Below are 19,347 nucleotides of genomic sequence, written 5' to 3' on the forward strand. Positions count from 1 at the left end.
GAGCGATACCAGTCAGGGCTAATTCTGATCTTTGTTGCCTATCTTTTATTCTGAATTAATGGCGGGGGGGGGGGGGCGGCCTATTAATTTGTGATTTGGAGACTTACTTGGAGTGTTTCCTAGTGCCCTATCTGTTTTTGTTCTTTCCTGTAGCTTCCAAGAATTTATACTTGCTACAACTTGAACTTGTATTTTGTTTCAGCGTAACATGTTTCTCTTAAGTATTTGTATTTTATCATCCCTCTAAGTTAGATAGCACTAAGATCAAAATAAGCATTTTCTGCTCCGGCCGGATAGCTCAGTTGGTTAGAGGGATGTCACATAAGGAAAGTTTTTCACACATAATAGAATAGGCTGATTGAGTCTTTGAGTCTTAAGAATAAGTGCAAAGAAGAGATTTAGGATAGAATGACCATATAAATATTTCCAGGAAGAGCTCCACCTAAGAACACAAAAGTCCCTCCTTTCTTTGGCAGACTACTATACAAATTAAAGTATGCAGCCCCTGAAAGATACTAGACTACTGACTGTACTAGAAACTCACTGAAACAGCCATGCTGAGAATAAATAAGAATTCCCAGTGGTGAGAGCTAGGGTAGCCTGAAACGTTTATTTCAATGCAGCTTCTGTAATTTTCAGAAAACTCAGGTTACATTTCTGAGAGTCTAAAGATTACATTTAAAAATTAAAAATTAAATAAATCTCGACCCAAAATATGATCCTCTGTAGCCTGAGCGACTGCTTGTTCAGAGCTTCACCCTTTCTGATTGGTGCAAGGAGAGTGGGTGACATGCATCACTCCAGTGGTTGTCAGAAGTGGCATCGAGGCGTCTGACAGGATGCGGGGCTGCTTTATCTAGGGAATCAAGAAGAGGCAGTCAGGACAAACCACTAGACTAGGAAATGTGCTGAGTGCTGGTGTCCTGAAGGTGGGATAATCTGAGGAGCAGAATAAGCACGATAAGTTAAGGTCTCAGGAGACTGGCAAATACACATTTGCTGGCTCCCTGACCTCAGGTCACACCTCAGATAATTTGACTTTGTCAAAAGAGCTGTCTAGGCATGACTCTTACATGGTGGCTCCCAGTCGCAACCCGAGACAGGCATCTGTTGTAGACAGTTGATGTTAAACAGACACATTGTTTTGAATATCTCTATATTCGTTGGAATGTATCATTCCTGAAGGTTTTTCTGGAAACCTGTATACTGGTTCTGTATTCTGGGCTGGGAGAGCAGCAGTGAGGGCAGTTGAAGCAAGTCATATAAGTAAGAGGAGAGAAGGTGCCTGCAGAGAGGCTCAGCTTCCGCCTGGCTCTTCCCGAGGCGGAACTTCAGGCCACTCGCTGTGCTTGAGAGAGAGCAGGAAGAGTCCTGTGTGTGCAATCTGGAGAGTGCTGGCTAACTAACAATAAGAGGTGACCCTGAAGGGAAGGGTGTGGACTGATACAAGGACTAATGCGGGACCAGATACCGAATGGGTTAAAGCTTTCCCTCCCTCTGGCTGGCGCCTGCCAAAGTCGGCCAGCAGCGCCCTCGGGCCACCCCTGGTTCTCCTATTGCAGTGGCGGTGGGAGGGAGCAGGAGGGCGGTGCTCGGCCCAGCTCCTCAGGCAGGCTCTCCTCCAATGGCCAGGAAGAGAGGCTTGAAGAGCACCTCCCTCCCGACTCTGCAGCAGGCTGCCTGGGCCCTCTGCCGGCGAGCCCAGCTCTCCCCACCCCACCCCCCCCCCTGCCATCTTCCGTTGCAAAGCATTTCTGGGAGCTGCATGTGGGTGACGCAGCAGCATTGTTCGCAGGCAGAGGAAGCCGCGGCTGAGCTGAAGGTCTCTGGAAGGAGCTCTGAGCGCTGCACACTGCTCCCTCTGGGTAGCCTGGACTGTCCTGCCTTATGTACTCCGGGAGATTTCAGAATTTTCAATTAAATCGGATTTTCCAAGAGGCAGAAAACCTAACTCCTTCAGCACAACTTCCAATACAGAAAACAAAACAAAGACGCTGGGGAAACTTCAACCAAAAGCCTCAGCACTCCAGAGGGACGAGAAACACAAGGTCAGGCGGGCGGGCGGGCGGGCGGGCGGGCGGCAAACCCTTCCTGGTTCAGGGTGTGTTTAACTGTGGGGACTTTGGCGAAAAGGCAGAAGGACTGTCTGCCGGGCGAGTCCAAGACAATGCTTAGGTTACTTCATGTTGGTGGAGCCGTCATTGCACTTGTTCCTCGCCTTGTGGGATGTGCTTCTGAATTGGGTCGCTTGGCTTTTGGGAATCCATTCCCCTTCTCTGCCCAGACGTCGCTGTTCTCTTCCCCTTCCTGTGCTGTGTGGGGTGTAGGCTTGTGTTTGAATGTTCTCCTCAAAACCAGGATTCTAGATAGGCGTTAGCCTTTCTGCATTCCGCCCCCGCTCCCTGTCCCAAACCCCCTCTGGTGAAGGTTGGTGGCTTCTTTATATGGTTTCATGAAGAGCCTCAGCTGGAGTCTTTTTCCATGAAAACAGGGTGTGCTTGGTTGTATGGCCCCAGCAAAATAAGGCTTGGAAGGCAATCTGCATTTCCCTCCACACCCACACAGACCCCAGTAACTGAGTCTGTATGTGTTAACAGCCCCCCTCCTCCCACTTCCTCCCCACCCCACACAGTTTCTCCACCTCCCCTGTTCCCCACAAAAACCTTGCTGGTAGCACTAGACGGCTTTTGGTGAACAGTTAGCCTCCTTTTCTACTCTTAAACAGTCCAACAGTTGCGGATCTCTCAGTGCCGTCTGTTTTGCCGAAAGTGGAAAGTCCCTATTTGTGGACAGCTCTGAGCTCTCGGGGAGAGGAAATGGGCAGAGTCCTACTCCTCAGCAGTGCGAAGTGGGGGAGGGGAGCTGTGCATTCTCAAGCACACATTTTGAATGGACCTGAATTTTTCACCCCAGGGAGATTAGAGCCCATACCAGAGTCTTGTCCCCTGAGGCACCGCACCCTGCCTCTTTACCCCCACGCAGTGTGGTACTAACAGGAGGCTCCAGAATAGGGTGCCATAGCAACTCAGAGTAAATAAAACGGCTGGAAATTAAATCAGTTTGGGGGAGGGGGAAAGGCATCTGGAGGCTTGGCAAAGGGGGATCTTCATAGAGAAGCTTCCTGGGTATGAGTTAAAGGGTCTTTCTGAGTCCCAACTCTGGGATTTGGAACATGATCCTTAGGTTCAGGAAGAAAATGCTTGGTAAGGAAATGCCTCCTGCTTCAGAAAGTTTTGGTCTCTAGGCTGAGAGCCCACAAGGGTATGAGAGTGATTATTAAAGGTGGCCCAAGCATACTGACCTGTCCAGGATCAAAGTTTAGTTTTCTCTAAACAGTTAATATCCTATATTCACCTAAGGAATCATGTCACTTCTGGATGTGTGTTCTTTTGATGGTGTCATTACTTTAAGACTCATGAGGTAAGAGGGATTTCATCCTGCTAGGTTTGGAATTCAGAAATTTCTGTCTGTAAAACTTTAAAGGTTTCAAAATAACACTCAACCACTGTGATTCACTTAAGTGGCAGTTTCTTACTGTGGTATTATTCCTTAAGTCATTCAAACTAGATTGGTTAAAGCCATGAGAGAACTATTGTCCCTAAGATTGTTCCTGCCCTATTTATAGGAATAAAGGCAAATAATTGACCGCGCATGTGTGTGTGTGTGTGTGTGTGTGTGTGTGTGTGTGTGTAAGAGAGAGAGATTTAAGGTTGAGATTTCTGTAATCAGCCTTAGAAGAACAGAGCCCTGGGTTGAGCTGGACATTAAGACTCTGCTATTCATATTATTAATTCAGTATTAGCCAATATATATATATATATATATATATATATATATATATATATATATATATATATTTTTTTTTTTTTTTTTTGCCATTTTGCTGACAGCTGCAAATTGAAGTCAGTACTTGCTATCTGGCAGTATTCATTAACTGGTTTGAAAAAGTAAAGGGGTGAAGTAAAGTTTTACTGTCATTTGTAGAACTAATGTGACAAATAACACTTGTCACCAGGGTAGCTAGCTGCTTCAGTGAAAGTGTCAACAGTATAGTGCGTACACAAGAACCAGGTTGGGAACAAAGATAAAAGTTTTGACAGTATTGTACTAGTTTAAGTTTTCTCTTTCGTTTCAATTTACTTGTTCTGCAGCGAGTCTATAATGAAGTGAAAATAGAGACAGCTGATTCCCTGGCCTTCCCCTTGGTGCTTATGGGGACTAAGGCTAAGGAGTGATGGGCTCTTTGTTCACTGTGCCCTCTTTTCTTCTATCCTACCCTTAGGTTTTGCTGGAGGAGCTTGCCAACAGTGATCCCAAGTTAGCCCTCACTGGAGTCCCTATAGTACAGTGGCCAAAAAGGGATAAGGTAAGAAACTATTCTTCTTGACCTTCAGGTTCTAAAGTATTTGCTGTCTGACCATTATTATTCTGGAAGAAAAAAGGACAACTAGAAGCATTTGGCGCATTAATATAAAGGGACTGAAAATCATTCCTCAGTTTGTTCTGACTCTTAGGTCAGGGTAATTGGCTATCTTTGGAGGTGACGCTCTTAATAAAACTATCAAACTAGGAGACCTGTCTCCAAGTTCGAATGCCAAGGTATGCATTTGTTCACCAGAATGGACCAGTTCCTATCCTCTGGCCCAGTGACATAATTATTTCCACAGAATGATTTAAAACTGGTTAAAATAATTACATATATATTTAAAAGGCCAGGGTGTTTCTATGTTGAATTGAGACCACATTCTCAAGTTTCCTCTTAATTTGGACTTTTCACTATCAAATTGAAAAGAGAAGATAGGAATTACCCATTAGCTAATAAATTGTCAGTTGTGAATTTTGATGACTTTTCAGTTAGGCCCTGAATAATTTTTCCCCACATTGTCCTTTGTCAAAGTTATTATATAAAAGTAAGTGATAGCATTCTGATTCTGCTCGTGAGTTTGGCCCTTCTTTGGTGTTCCCAAAGCTGAAATTGCAGGGCCATCACATTTTAGGAGTGTTTAGGTAGAATATAAAGGTGTGTAGCTGAAAGATGTCTTTAAAGAACTGTCTCCTCCTACCTAGGTGCAGGGGTCCCATTTGGCCTCTACTTGGCCACATAGGGTTGCCTCAAAATAATTTAGTCATTTCTGTGTTATTGGAGTGTCTGCTATATACAGGTTTTATACTTGGATTGAGAGTAATACAGAAATGAACAAGACCTGCCTCACCCTCAAGTAGTTGATTGTCTTCTTTAGGAGTATATTCTGAGTAGTAATATTCAGGATAAGGAAATGTCGGAGGGCCCCTGAAGTGACTGGTACCTAGAAAGCTCAACAGCATGAGAGATGTGTCTGAAGGAATTGGCAACCTTTTTTAAAAAAATTATATTTTTATTGATTTTAAGAGAGGAAGGGAGAGGGAGAGAGAAACATCAATGATGAGAGAGAATCATTGATTGGCTGCCTCCTGCACGACCCACCAGTGGGGATTGAGCCCATAACCCGGGCATGTGCCCTTGACCGGAATCGAACCTGAGACCCTTCAGTCCGCAAGATGACTCTCTGTCCACTGAGCCAAACCAGCTAGGGTGGAATTGGCAACCTTTTTCAGTAAAGGTAATATGTAGATAATAAAGATTAATATTTTAGGTTTTGCAGGCCATACAGTCTCTGTCGCAACTTCTCAGTTCTGCCAGTGCACATAAAAGCAGCCATAGACAATACATAAGCAACTGCGCGTGGTTGTGTTCTAGTAAAACTTATTTACAAAAAAAACAGGCAACAGGCAGATTTCTCCATGGGCCATAGTTTGCCAAGCCATGTAATCTTCTACCTTCTCTAGTCCTTAAAGCTACCTGATATATTTGACCTCACTGCTTTCTCTTCCCAGCTTAAATTCCCCACCCGGCCAAAGGTGCGGGTTCCTACCATCCCCATCACAAAGCCTCACACTATGAAACCAGCTCCACGGTTAACACCTGTGAGGCCAGCTGCTGCCTCCCCCATAGTGTCTGGAGCCCGGCGGAGACGAGTACGATGTCGAAAGTGCAAAGCCTGTGTGCAAGGAGAATGTGGTGTTTGCCACTACTGCAGGGACATGAAGAAGTTTGGAGGGCCTGGTCGTATGAAGCAGTCCTGTGTCCTCCGGCAGTGCTTGGCAGTGAGTGACCTACTGGGTAAAGAATTTGGGGGAGGGGTGGTGGTGCCAAAGGGACTGAAATACGCGTAATATAAAGTTATTGAGACTTGAGAGTTGGAAAGAAAAAGTTACTCTCTCTTTTTAGCTTTCTTCATTTTGTCCCTTTTCTCCCTGGGTTGTGAAGGAACATCCAGTACTAAAACTTAGCTAGTACTAAATCTTTCAGCCATATCCAGTTTTCAAATGAGAAACCATCATTTGAAGGGCAAATCACTGCTATCTGTCCCCTCCCTCTTTAAGTGGATTGAAAAGAAAGGACCCCAAGACCAGGACCGGCTCACTGAAAATAAACTGATCTCTGTTGGTCTGTTGGTCTGTAGCTACTTGATCTCCCCGACCCCCGCCCCATCTTCTTCCTCAGCCACTTCTCTACCTGGTCTCCATGTTCCCTACGTGTTTACTATAGAGTCACAGGAACCAAATTGCCCATCTCAGTTAAAGGGAAGCTGAAATGATAAGGATCTAAGTCTGCTCTTTTCTTGGTTTCTATCTTTGTCCTCTTGTAGCCCAGACTGCCTCACTCAGTCACATGCTCCCTCTGTGGAGAAGTGGATCAAAATGAGGAGACACAGGACTTTGAAAAGAAACTCATGGAATGCTGTATCTGCAATGAGATTGTTCATCCTGGCTGCCTCCAGGTGAGTAGAAGCCTAAGGGACTCCTGAGGTCTCAGCTGATAGAGTGTCTAAAGAAACAGTGGAGCAGAGGAAACTGGAATATATGTCACAAGAAATTGCCAGCATCCATATTGTGGGTCATCAGCTGTGGGTCATGTAGTGATGTAACATCTACCCTTGATCCAAATGTCTCTACTGTGTGTCATACACTGTGCTAGGCCTTGAGGATAGACCAGTACACAGAAAAGTCCAGATTTCTGCCCGCAGGGAGCTTACATTCTGGCCTGTAGAGACTGTGTTTGGAGTCTCCAGGCCATCATGGAACTTCTAGGTCTGTTTTGGAATGTTTCATGGCTGTAAGCATCTTTTGTTGCATACTTCATTCTATCACTGGATATTAGTTCCTAAAAAGCAGTGAGAGTCATAACATTAGCTAATAACATTTAATGAGTGCTCAGTCTGTATCAGGCTTAGTGCACAGCTGAGGAGCTTTAAAAAAGTAATATGGAAGTTCAGATCCCAGAGATTGAGTCAACACTTCTAGCCCAGACCTGGGCTGAGGCATTCAAAATTTCCTACATCATTCTGATGTGCAGCTGAGACGGAGAGCTGCTGGTTTCCATGCATTCCCTTGTTTAATCTCTAAGAACTATGTGAAGTTGGGTCTGCCTCATTTCTTTATATTTCTTTAAATCTAAAAAGCATTGGTGCTGGTACTTTTTGGTCTTCCCAGAGGTGTCAATTATATCATGACTGCACCTGGATGACAATGATTATAAAGCACTGTTAATTATGAGAAGCAGCCCAATTTCAGAAAGATTCAAATGTGAAAAATATGCATTTAAAATCGATAAAATAGGATGTTATCTCCACGATAATAATGGTAATTATGGAGCATTTATTACATGCCAGGCATTTATCTAAACACTTTATGTAATAATTAATTTAATCTTCACCACATCCCTACAAAATGAGTATTGATATTTATCCCCATTTTACATTGAGAACACTGAACCACAGAGACTAAGCCCCTGTGTCTGAACCCAAGCAGTCATAACTATGCCCCACTGTTAAGATTGGGTCTGGCACCATTCCTGTGTGTTCCGTTCCTTTTGCAAAGTGGCATGAGACCCTCTGGAGTATATGTGTCAAGAGAAGAGACCCCACACTCAGGATTTCCTCATAGAGCCTGACTGATCAAGTAACCAAGAGTGAGGGTAGCGTTTCCCTGTGGTGATGTGAGACTAAATGGCTCTCGTTCTTTCTCTTATGAGCCAATGTATTTAGAAATGGGTAACTCTTCAAGGTCCTTCCTAACCATGTGGTGATTAGTGTTTAATAAAGGAGGCTTAAGAGACAGGCTTTTTTTAATTTTTTGCTTTTTTATTTATTTTTTGCTTTTTTTTATTTTTATTTTTTGCTTTTTTTTTTTTTTTTTTGCTTTTTTTTTTTTTGTAATGAGACAGATTTTTAACATCCCTGTCTACCTATAGATGGATGGAGAGGGGTTGCTTAACGAGGAATTGCCAAATTGCTGGGAGTGTCCCAAGTGCTACCAGGAGGACAGCTCAGAGAAAGCCCAGGTAAGGGAACTTTATCCAGATTTGCATTGTGAGAAGAAAGGAAGCATCAAGCTTAGGAGGTGTTTGCCTTTGCAACTGTATTCACATGGTTTTTCTGATCCAGGGATATTTTTTAATTTTTTTATATTTTTCCCTTTAGTTAATTATTTTTTCTTTTGTTTGAGTTTTTATTTTTATTTTTAAATATATTTTTATTGATTTCAGAGAGGAAGGGAGAGGGAGAGCGAGACAGAAACATCAGTGAGAGAGACTCACTGATAGGCTGCCTCCTGCACGCCCCACATTGGGGCTTGAGCCCGCAACAGTAGAACCATGACCTCCTGGTTCATAGGTCGACGCTCAACCACTGAGCCATGCCAGCTGGGCCTTTTGTTTGAGGGCTTTTTGTTTGTTTTTTTTTAATATATTTTATTGATTTTTTTACAGAGAGGAAGAGAGAGGGATAGAGAGTTAGAAACATCGATGAGAGAGAAACATCGATCAGCTGCCTCTTGCACACCCCCTACTGGGGATGTGCCCGCAACCAAGGTACATGCCCTTGACCAGAATCGAACCTGGGACCCTTGAGTCCGCAGGCCGACGACGCTCTATCCACTGAGCCAAACCGGTTTCGGCTTTTGTTTGAGTTTTTAATGTTTGGTTTTTGTGTTATTGAATATTGTTCCACTTGGGGTCTGCAAATGGCTAAGGTTCTTATACAATCTGGGGCCCTAGAAAAAGAGGAACCACAGCTGGGCTGTTTGAGCAGGGTTGCTGTGGCGTGAAACTTTAGCAGAGATCTGAAGTAGCTGGGAAATACAGTGGTGTGCTGGAGTTTCCAGTTAAGCAGGTTCACATTTTTGTCATCTTCACCTTTGTGCTCACAGAAAGTCTGCCCATAGGCCCAAATGTGTCCTACAGAGGCAGCCCCTCCCCCAGAGGAGACCAGTCCCATGACCTTGGCCCTGAGCAGCTGTGGTTGCTGGCCCAATGGTCGCCAGTAATGTCAAAGGGCCAAAAGGACTCTGGTTACTGGGGCTGGCAAGACAAGACCTGCTAAGGGCACATGCAGAGAAGGTAGCTGGTCTAGTGTCCGTCATCCGGGCCCCGGTGGTCTCCTCTAGATGCACTGTGTAGGAGTGGAGACAAGTGCCCTTGTCTTTCTATTTCTTTCGCCCTAGGCAGTGAGTTAGTTGAGTTTTCAGTCTAAATATCTTTGAGGACAAAGATTTCTAGAGTTGACTAGTCTAGAATTCTCTGTATTTCAAGTTCTTATACTAGGAACAGGTTTGTTTTGTTTTTTTTTGGGTTTGTTTTTGTTTCTCTTTAATATATATTTTTATTGATTGCAGAGAGGAAGGGAGAGTGAGTGATAGAAACATTAATGATGAGAGAGAATCATTGCTAGGCTGCCTCCTGTAGGCCCCACACTGGGGATCAAGGCCACAACCCGGGCATGTGCGCTGACCAGGAATTGAATCATGACCTGGTTCATAGGTCAGCACTCAACCACTGAGTCACACCAGCCGGGCTTGTTTGTTTTTTTAATTTATTGATGAGGGAGAGAGAAAAACATTGATTTGTTGATCCACTTATTTATGCATTCACTGGTTGATTCTTGTATGTGTCCTGACCAGGGATCAAACCCACAACTTTGACACATCGGTACAATGCTTTAACAACTGAGCGACCAGGACAGGGCTAGGACCAAGTTTTTTCATACTAGCAGATTTTACATTTGTCTTTACTGGTAGTGGCGGGCGTTTACTTCTCTGTTGTAGCAGATGGGTTGCCAGGTCTGTATTTTAGTTTCACCTTCTGATGTTTGGTAAAAGCCAACACCCAAAAGGTGGTTATTCTCTTCCAACCATAGTGCACTAAAAATGTGAGGATAAAAAGGAGGAGGATTATTGCTTAGGGACAGAAAATGTCTTCTCCTTCACGAAAATCAACTACTGCTATGAAACCTAGTGAAACATGTTAATTAGGCTTTATCGCAACATAGCCAAGGTGGGCTCCAGAAAGGGACAGGAGGCTGGAGAGCAAAGTGGCATGGGATGAGGTTGTGTTCCTTTATGAAAGGTTGTCTTCACAACCTGAATTCCTCCTTTCCATCCAGAGCAGATTCCTCTGGGAATAGTGCGGTTTCTCACAGAGGTTCTCATTCTCTGCTTTGTCTCATATCTGCCCTTGGTCTCTAGGGATAGGGTGGGGTGCTGAGTGGAAGAAGCAGACTGGTAGAGGTGAGCTGAGACACGGGTGGAGCTGAAGGTCTGTTGTGGTGACTGCTCTCGGGTTTTGCATCCTAGTCCAAATGGTGAATGAGGCCTCTTTTCTTTCACCACTAGCATCTCTTCTAGCAGAAGCTTCTCTTGGTACTTTGCTCCATAGAAAAGTCGTGATCTGTCTTCTCTCTAGTCCACTGACAACAACAGGGAGGCACTGATGTGGCTTTTTTGGGCCTGTTTTATAGAAGCGGAAGATGGAAGAGAGTGATGAAGAAGCTGTGCAAGCCAAAGTCCTGCGGCCCCTGCGGAGCTGTGACGAGCCCCTCACACCCCCGCCTCACTCACCCACTTCCATGCTACAACTCATCCATGACCCGGTTTCCCCCCGGGGTATGGTGACTCGGTCATCCCCTGGGGCTGGCCCCAGCGACCACCACAGTGCCAGCCGCGATGAGCGCTTCAAACGGCGGCAGTTGCTTCGGCTACAGGCCACAGAGCGCACCATGGTACGGGAAAAGGAGAACAATCCCAGCGGCAAAAAGGAGCTGTCTGAAGTTGAGAAAGCCAAGATCCGGGGATCGTACCTCACTGTCACGCTGCAGAGGCCCACCAAAGAGCTCCACGGGACATCCATTGTGCCCAAGCTGCAGGCCATCACGGCCTCCTCTGCCAACCTTCGCCATTCCCCCCGCGTGCTAGTGCAGCACTGCCCAGCCCGAACCCCCCAGCGTGGGGATGAGGAGGGGCTGGGGGGAGAGGAAGAGGAGGAGGAGGAGGAGGAGGAGGAAGATGACAGTGCAGAGGAGGGGGGTGCAGCCAGGCTGAATGGCCGGGGCAGTTGGGCTCAGGATGGAGACGAAAGCTGGATGCAGCGGGAGGTCTGGATGTCTGTCTTCCGCTACCTCAGCCGCAGAGAACTTTGTGAATGTATGCGAGTGTGCAAGACGTGGTATAAATGGTGAGCAGGGATACAGGGATCAGGACTAGGGGTATGGGAGTAGGTGGCAGGTTTTTCAAATGAGACAAGCATGTGATTTGGCATCTGGAGGCTTGTCGGGACCTACAAGATAGAATCAACCTAGTCTGTTCCTCAGACTGGGGTCTTGTTCAAGATGTAGGTACTTGTGTCCATGAGGGAAATTTGGCCCTTTGCATCCTCTCCCTTATCCATACTTTTCCATCTCTCTTTACTGGGCACAGGAAACTGGTTTGGGGGATGGATCTGTAGTTTGTGCGAAAACTTCATCATAAGTCTCCCCGCAAGTCAGTGAAACTAGTCACTTATTTGTTGAGAGCCTGTGATGTGCCAGTCACTCCTGGTCCTGGAGACAGATGACACCCAATAATTGCCTGCTCAGTTACCTCTCTAATGGGAGAGGTGAGCATGCTTTTCAAAAAAATTGAAGGTGCTCAGAATTTTCTAGTTTTAACTCTTGTCCCCAAAATCTGGACCAGAATTGCTTTCTCCAGCAAGCAGGGTCCAGTTTTGAAGCTTCCTGAGACTTAGTTGTCCTTAGTGAGGCCAACAGTTTCTTCTCAAGTTAAACATTAAGAGACTGGGGGTGGGGGGAGGAGGGTCCCTAGTGATGATGAACAAAGATTTTCATAGGACACTGATTTCCCTCAAGCTTCTGAACCCTAGGACATACCCTTCATATCTGGGTAGTTCTCAAAGATGATGCCCAAACCAGTGGCATCACCTGGGACCTTGTTAGAAATGCAAGTTCTCAGGGCCCACCTAACAGAACCTCCGAGGGCAGGGCCAGTCAATCTGTACTTAAGTCCTCCAGGAGTTCTGGTACACATTCAAGTCTGAGATCCACCGCTTTAGGTAAGCTGCTTGTTTCTGCCAGAAAAGTCTCATGTGCCATTGGTAAAGTTTTTTTCAGTCTTAAAGACCCCATTCTTCACAAACACAAGCTTATTTCCCAAATCTGAATATGTGAGCTACACAAATTCTAATATTTCTCTTTGTAGGGCTAGTGGGCCTGCTTGGCTCTGTCCCTTGGTTTCCAGGCCAGATCACATAAGATTCCCATTATGTGCTGTCTCCCCTTCTGCTGTCAGCTAGACTCTGAGCCGGGCTGAGGGAACAGGCACTGTAAAATATTAAATAGAAGCCTGCATGTGGCAGCAGTATTTGTGGCCTATGGACTTGCAGATTGCAATGGAAAGGCAGTCCTCTCTCTTTCGGTTCTGGTCTGGACTGGCTAGAAAATGTAGAGAAAGCACTGAGGCAGAAACCCAGCGTGGGAAAGAACTCTCCAGGCCTGGTCATAAAGAGCCTCTTTTGGCTTGATACAATATGGACTCTTTCTAGAGCTTAAGGCAGTATGAACTGTGGATATACCTGCATCTCCATGCAGCTGGGAGTGACTGACAAGAGAAAGAATATAGTCACTCCTAGCTTCAGGCAGTAAGAAGTCAAGAAATTTTTTTAATACTCCCTTTAATGCACTTTGGTAGGAGCCACACCATTTTAATGCAAATGAGGGCTTATTGTTTGCTGTGTCCTCAACCCATTCAGAGTAAATCAAGGTGAACTGGTCAGATTATCCATCATTTAATCTCTGTAGGGTTGCCTGTATAGGACAAGCCCTAGTCTCACGGAGAAAATACAACAGGCATGATCTGTAAGCTTGTAGAAGAACCCAGGGAGAGAGACCCTCCAGATGCTCTGCTTTTCCCAGAAGCCTCCAGCAGCCTGTGATGGAAGTTCTTCTAACAAAGGATATTGAGTTATTGACAGCTACTTCTCTTTCCTTCTGCCACAGGTGCTGTGACAAGAGACTTTGGACAAAAATTGACTTGAGTAGGTGTAAGGCTATTGTACCCCAGGCTCTCAGTGGCATCATCAAGAGGCAGCCAGTTAGCCTTGACCTCAGTTGGACCAACATCTCTAAAAAACAACTGACATGGCTCGTCAATAGGCTGCCAGGTGAGCAGCCCTGCCACTGCCCTTCCAGGGCCCGTAGTGGGCAGGGAAAGCTGCTTTGTGGGCAGCAGTCCCATACCATAGCTGCCTTTCTGCTTCGCAAGAGATTTATTCAGGGTCAACTTAACTGCTAGTTCCCAGGTACCACTCTGGACTGGCAGACCAATCACTGCACTGGACACTGAAAAGAATGGGATCAGATACTGCTGCCAGTGCTGCGACTCTCCTCACGTGGCTACTGAAGAGGGAATTTGAATAAGATGTTGCTTTGATCAGCTCCTTGTAAGGACCCATTCCTTTCAGCATTTTGAGGTTTTAGAAAGACAGGAAATCACGTTTGCATTGCTCTTGTAGGAACTAAGAAATTGGTTTTACGACCAAAGGTAGAAGATGTAATATAGGAGAGTGCTCATAGGAATCTTTGAGCTGGATTACTAGAATAAGATAAGGACATAGTCTCTCTCTCCCATTAGACTGGGAATCCATTTACCTTAGTCAGTTCAGCTGCTAGTAAGGCTTTGGATGTGCTGATAGAGTATATATTATTGCATATGTATTTTCTTCCGTTGCAGGACTGAAAGACCTTCTCCTAGCCGGCTGTTCCTGGTCTGCAGTCTCTGCCCTCAGCACCTCCAGCTGCCCCCTTCTCAGGACCCTTGATCTTCGGTGGGCAGTAGGAATCAAGGACCCTCAGATTCGGGACTTGCTGACTCCACCTGCTGATAAACCAGGTATGCTCTGTGCCTGACTTCTCTGTGCTAGTCTTTCAACATACTTTGTATGTAGCTTTATCTTTCAGTATACTTCATCTTCAGAAGCAAAGGTAGTCTCAAAATTGACGCTGTGCAGATTGAGAACAGCATGATAGAGTATGTACAAGTACAAGTTAATGATTTACAATCAGACAACTACCTGCAAACAAAGGAGTAAGCCATTTTGTGGGTCAGTGGCATTTGGGGTCCAGAAAGTATAAAGCCTAAGGAAGTCTGGGAAGGCTTCCTGGTTGAGGTGGATCATTAAGAACTGTTTGCATGAGATGATCTAGAAAAGTATAGGCGTGTGGGAAAGGTAGGGGCATACTGCACATACTCTTTGGATGTGTGAGGCATATTCCAGCAGCTGGGAAGAAAGAAAACGTGTCTGGTTTCCTAGAAACTGCCCCCCCACACACACACACTGCTCTTTGAAGGCAGGGCTGGGTGTGGGCAGTTCTGCTTATTCCCTCCAAGGGACCTGGCCTGAGAAGTTGCCTGTAGGTTTGGAGCTAGAATAGAGTTAAGAGTTTTGGTCTAGGCTCTTTTCTTGCTTGGGCAGGTCAGGACAATCGCAGCAAGCTCCGGAACATGACTGACTTCCGGCTGGCAGGCCTTGACATCACAGATGCCACGCTTCGCCTCATTATTCGCCACATGCCCCTCCTGTCTCGACTCGACCTCAGTCACTGCAGCCACCTGACAGATCAGTCCTCCAATCTACTCACTGCTGTCGGGTCTTCCACTCGTTACTCCCTCACAGAGCTCAATATGGCAGGTATGCTGCTGCAATGTTTCATGGCAAACTGCCCCATACCTCCTGGAAGTCCCAGCCCTTCCTGGAGCTTGACCAGTAGAACTGAAAGAACTTGGGTCTGTTGACTAAACTGTGATAACTTGTGTTAACTTGTTTCCTCACAACTGGACAGAGATGGATTTCTATCCCTTTTCTAACTGATGGGTGGCCAACGCCTAGAGTAATTGTCAGGTGCCTAAGAGCACAGCCACCACCCAGCTACAGTTTGGTCACCCTTAAAATGCAGGGAGTGAGATAGCAGGGGGCTTTCAGAGGCCACAGTGCTGATGGCACTTCTAGTCCCTGAGCCAGATAGTTATGGGACAAAGAGGGCTTTGGTTTAGCATTTTGAAGGGAAGAGCTGGGGAATTGAGCTGCAGAGGCAAGCTCCTATGGCCGTGTGTACATACATTTGTCCTTATAGTCACTTTCCCCACAGGTTGCAATAAATTGACAGACCAGACCCTGATCTACCTACGGCGCATCGCCAATGTCACCTTGATCGACCTTCGAGGATGCAAGCAGATCACTCGAAAAGCCTGCGAGCACTTCATCTCAGACTTGTCCATCAACAGTCTCTACTGCCTGTCTGACGAGAAGCTGATACAGAAGATCAGCTAAGACACACCCGGCCCAGACTGAACAGGAAACCGATCTTCCCTGACTCCCTAGCCGGGAGAGCTTCTCTCCCTGACCCTGCACAGGCTCTGAGGCCAACGTCACACTCCCTCTCTGCTTTCCTGTCCTTTGAGCCCTTCCCCTATAGGCGGGGCAGAGAGTGTGGTGGACACCAGGCTTACCTGCCTGCTCCTCTCCCTCCTAAGGAAAAGGGAGTAGCAAATTGATCTAAGGGAAAAGCATAGGCTGTGTGCTGTCAAGGTGCCAGCTCACCTGCACGCTTGCCGCCTGCCTGCCAGGAGGCCAAGCTCTCAGTTGGGTTGTCTGTGCAACTATCATCTGTGCTAGGCCCTGGGGCCTTCCTCCCGATCCATGGTCCCAGCAGTGCCTGGTTCTGAGCAAACTCCCAGGGAGGAAGGCAGCCCTGTCTCCGTGGCCAGGTTCTCCTTTTGGTGCCCAGTGTCTCTCCTCTGTCACACTCTCCCGGCTTATATAGGAGGGGCCAGGAGCCCCAGGAATGCCAGACCCATACAGATCACACTGGTGCTGTTGAGGTGTCTAAGACCTCATCTGTGTCTGTCCTCCCCTCTCCTCCAGTTAGCTTGATCCTGTCCGATGCACCACGTCAGTTCACATAATGAGGCTACCCCACCCTAGACTTTCCTGCCAGTCTCTAATGAGGTCCTGAGGTCCTTGTTGCACTTATTGGGGTTGAGGCTCTTCAGAGGAGCTGGAACTGTATCCCAGGGACACCCCCATTTTATTGCTTTCTAAGCAGATTCTGAGACAGGCATCATCTCCTTGTTCCCCCTCCTCCTCCTTTAGCCTCCCACTGCCCTTTTCCATATCTTTATTCCTGCCTGAATAGGGCTTTCCCAGGATGCGGGTCCTCAAAGGGAGCGGCCTGTCTGCCCCAGCTCGGGGGAGCAGAGATCTGGGCCAGGTTTCCACCTGCCTCCCAGCAGGCACTGGCCTCTAGTGTAGTGTAATCCCTAGAGCCCAGACCTGTGTTCAGTCCCAGTGGCTCACTGGTCTGGCACCATTGGGAGGAGGGGGAGCTCCTGCTTAGAAGCCAGTCACCTGCCCTCTGCCTGCGGCCCTGGAAGGGGGTGTGCATGTGCCTCTGTGTGTGTGGCTGAGTGTATTACGCGTGTGTGTGGGGAGGGAAGGAGGGGAGCATGGTGTCTCCTACTTTACCTCCCTGTGTCAAGCCCCATCAGCTGCCCCCTTTTTCTTTGCATTGAACGGCCTGTCCAAAGATCCTCTCTCTAGGGCAGCAGAGAGCTTTTTGCACTTTAAAAAAAAGAAAGAAAGAAAGGTCGGAATTTCTTTTGGGTCAATATTGAAATGTGTGAGGAGATGCTCAATAGCAGCAGCCTGTGGCAAGAGCTTATAAGTGATAGATGCGGATTTGCACTCTGCTCTCCCTCCAGAAGGACAGTGATAGCACAACCTTGCCCGCCTCGTCCTCCAGCCCCATCCCTTCCTATCCCCTTTCTGCATCCCAGTCTCAGGCTCTTCTGAAACTCTATGGGGGAGGGCAAGGAGCCTAGGCACCTTGAGGAGAGACGCCAACTGCACCCTTGCCACTTCCAAAGCAATAGAGGCAGAGGGGCCCCCTCTTTGCCACCTAGCCCAGCTTTGACCCTGGCATTGACTGGCCTAAGAGAAAACTGGGTCCTGGTAGGAGGGGAGGGGATGGTGTATTTCTTCCAATCTGCTGATTCTCTTGGCTGCACCTTAAAAACAGCAGTCTGCTCCCATGACCCTCTACCCCTTCCATTGGTCTCCAGGCCCAGTGACCTGGGGCTGAAACTTTGAGGAAACGCCAGTGACTTATTCCAGAGTGCCTCAGTTAGGGGAACTTCTCTGTAAAGAACCCTGGGTATTGAGCAAAAACCTTATTAATATTGTTAATGATCTATAATTGGAAGCTTCCTGCCTTTTTTGGTTGCTCCTGTGGAAAATACTAAAAAGATTGTTTTGTTGTCTTTTTATAAAAGGGGAGGTGGAGAGACCCCTTCAGAGCAGGGATTGTGCCGGGAGAGTGCCTCTGACTTTGGGACATTTCATCCACAGAAATTTCCAAGCTGATGGTTTGTTTTGGGTTTTGGTTTGTATTTTTGTTTGTTTTGGGTTTGGAAAAATAAGCATTTTTACCGTGCACGTAATTGGTCAACAGAAAAAGGAACCCAGGAGTGGCAGCAGATGGACCTATGCCCTTGCTGAGGTTTCCTTTTCTCTGGGACTGTGAGGGGGAAATGGTTTTCAGAGGTGAGGGATGGTCCACGTGGAGGAAAGAAATGTTTCTGTTTGGGGACAGAGGAACCCGGGAGTTCCATCGCATTTCCTGCAATCTGCTCTTAGATATCTGCCTTGCCAGGAGAGCCTGCCCTCAGACCACAGGACCACACACCCTGCCTCCATCTTTCCAAGCACCGGGGCGAAAAACCACAAAGGAAAGGAAGAAAATTTATATATATATATATATACATATATATATAATATAAAATCACTTGGTGATTAAAAAAATAACTGCTCCATAAATAAAACTCCTAAAGTCACTATGTTTAAAGGGTTTGGTTGTGTTTTTTGTTTTTTTCGGAGAAATATTGTAAATATATATTTTTTGTTGCTGATTTAGTCCGTCTCCAATGTTGTGCTAAAAATTTAAATTAAATGTAAGCATTAAGGGGACAAGTCATGCTATATCTCAGTTGACACATTGGGTTATTTTGGGCCAGGGAAAGAGGGAAGCTAGTTGGACTTTTGTTTTCTAAACGTTCTCCACTATTGGTTTTAGAGAAAGCAAGGACATCTTCTGACACACGGGAATGGGAGATATTTGTGTAATAAAAATTAAAAAAAAAAAAAAAAGAATTAGCTTCCAATGGGAAAATTTTGATTTTTTTTTTTTTTTTATAATAAAAGGCTTTAAAAACAACAACAAACAACAAAACCTTTCCTGCCTTGGTGTGTGTGTGAGTGCATGAGAGAATGAGAAGGTTTTCATGTTAGAAGCCAAGGCCAAGGGTTGCCTGCTTCACTCCTCTGGGCAGAAGCAGCTTCTAAAACACATTTTATTTCATGGAACTTTTTAACGGATGTGAAAATTTCAGTATGAGGATACCTGTTCCCCTATGTGCACGCACACCCTACCCATGGCATTGCCTAGAGTGGTTCTGTACAGTCATGGAGGAGAGCTACCCCTGTGGTGCTCACCTGAGACAGGAAACCCTGGGATTTCTAATCTTGGCATCTCTGGAGAGCTGTTAGCCAAGGCCAGCCCCTCAAGGCCAGTGCCTACCGCAGGTCACTGAACGAGGTCTGGGCCAGACGTTACGGTCAGCATTTGTCCCACCACACCCGCACTGCTGCTCACTTGGCTTGTTGGGAACAAGCTTCCAGCCTTTAGACCAGACAAGTGTGCTAGGTGTTGCCAGCAGACTGCCCCCGCATCCTTGGTGGCAGCATCTCGGGAGAGCTGGGATCCCACCGGGAGTCCTGAGTAGGCTTTCACCACCACCTGCACGGAGCTGGGGAGCTGCCCACCTGTTCCCCAAGCTGACATTTAAGGACCACCTCCAGTTCTGCACATTCTAGTAAAGGATGGGGTCTTGCACGATGGGCTGCTTTCATGTGGGTTTCCTGAGGAT

At 46.5% G+C, this 19,347-nt stretch overlaps 1 protein-coding gene across 2 annotated transcripts in view; it reads left to right on the forward strand.

Moving 5' to 3' along the window:
• Positions 1-18,646, forward strand: part of KDM2A (lysine demethylase 2A) — an 87,018-nt gene extending 68,372 nt beyond the window's left edge. For both annotated transcript variants that reach the window (XM_079787534.1, XM_079787535.1), the window contains exons 13-21: positions 4,283-4,366; positions 5,875-6,144; positions 6,690-6,821; positions 8,294-8,383; positions 10,836-11,548; positions 13,365-13,528; positions 14,098-14,256; positions 14,840-15,055; positions 15,513-18,646. In XM_079787534.1, the coding sequence (XP_079643660.1) occupies positions 4,283-4,366; positions 5,875-6,144; positions 6,690-6,821; positions 8,294-8,383; positions 10,836-11,548; positions 13,365-13,528; positions 14,098-14,256; positions 14,840-15,055; positions 15,513-15,694 (2,010 nt within the window). In that variant the 3' untranslated portion in view covers positions 15,695-18,646. The remainder of the gene's footprint in view (positions 1-4,282; positions 4,367-5,874; positions 6,145-6,689; positions 6,822-8,293; positions 8,384-10,835; positions 11,549-13,364; positions 13,529-14,097; positions 14,257-14,839; positions 15,056-15,512) is intronic.
• Positions 18,647-19,347: the final 701 nt, after the last annotated feature.

The sequence above is a fragment of the Cnephaeus nilssonii genome, assembly GCF_951640355.1.
Source record: "Cnephaeus nilssonii genome assembly, chromosome: 13".
Classification (NCBI taxonomy): Eukaryota; Metazoa; Chordata; class Mammalia; order Chiroptera; family Vespertilionidae; genus Cnephaeus; species Cnephaeus nilssonii.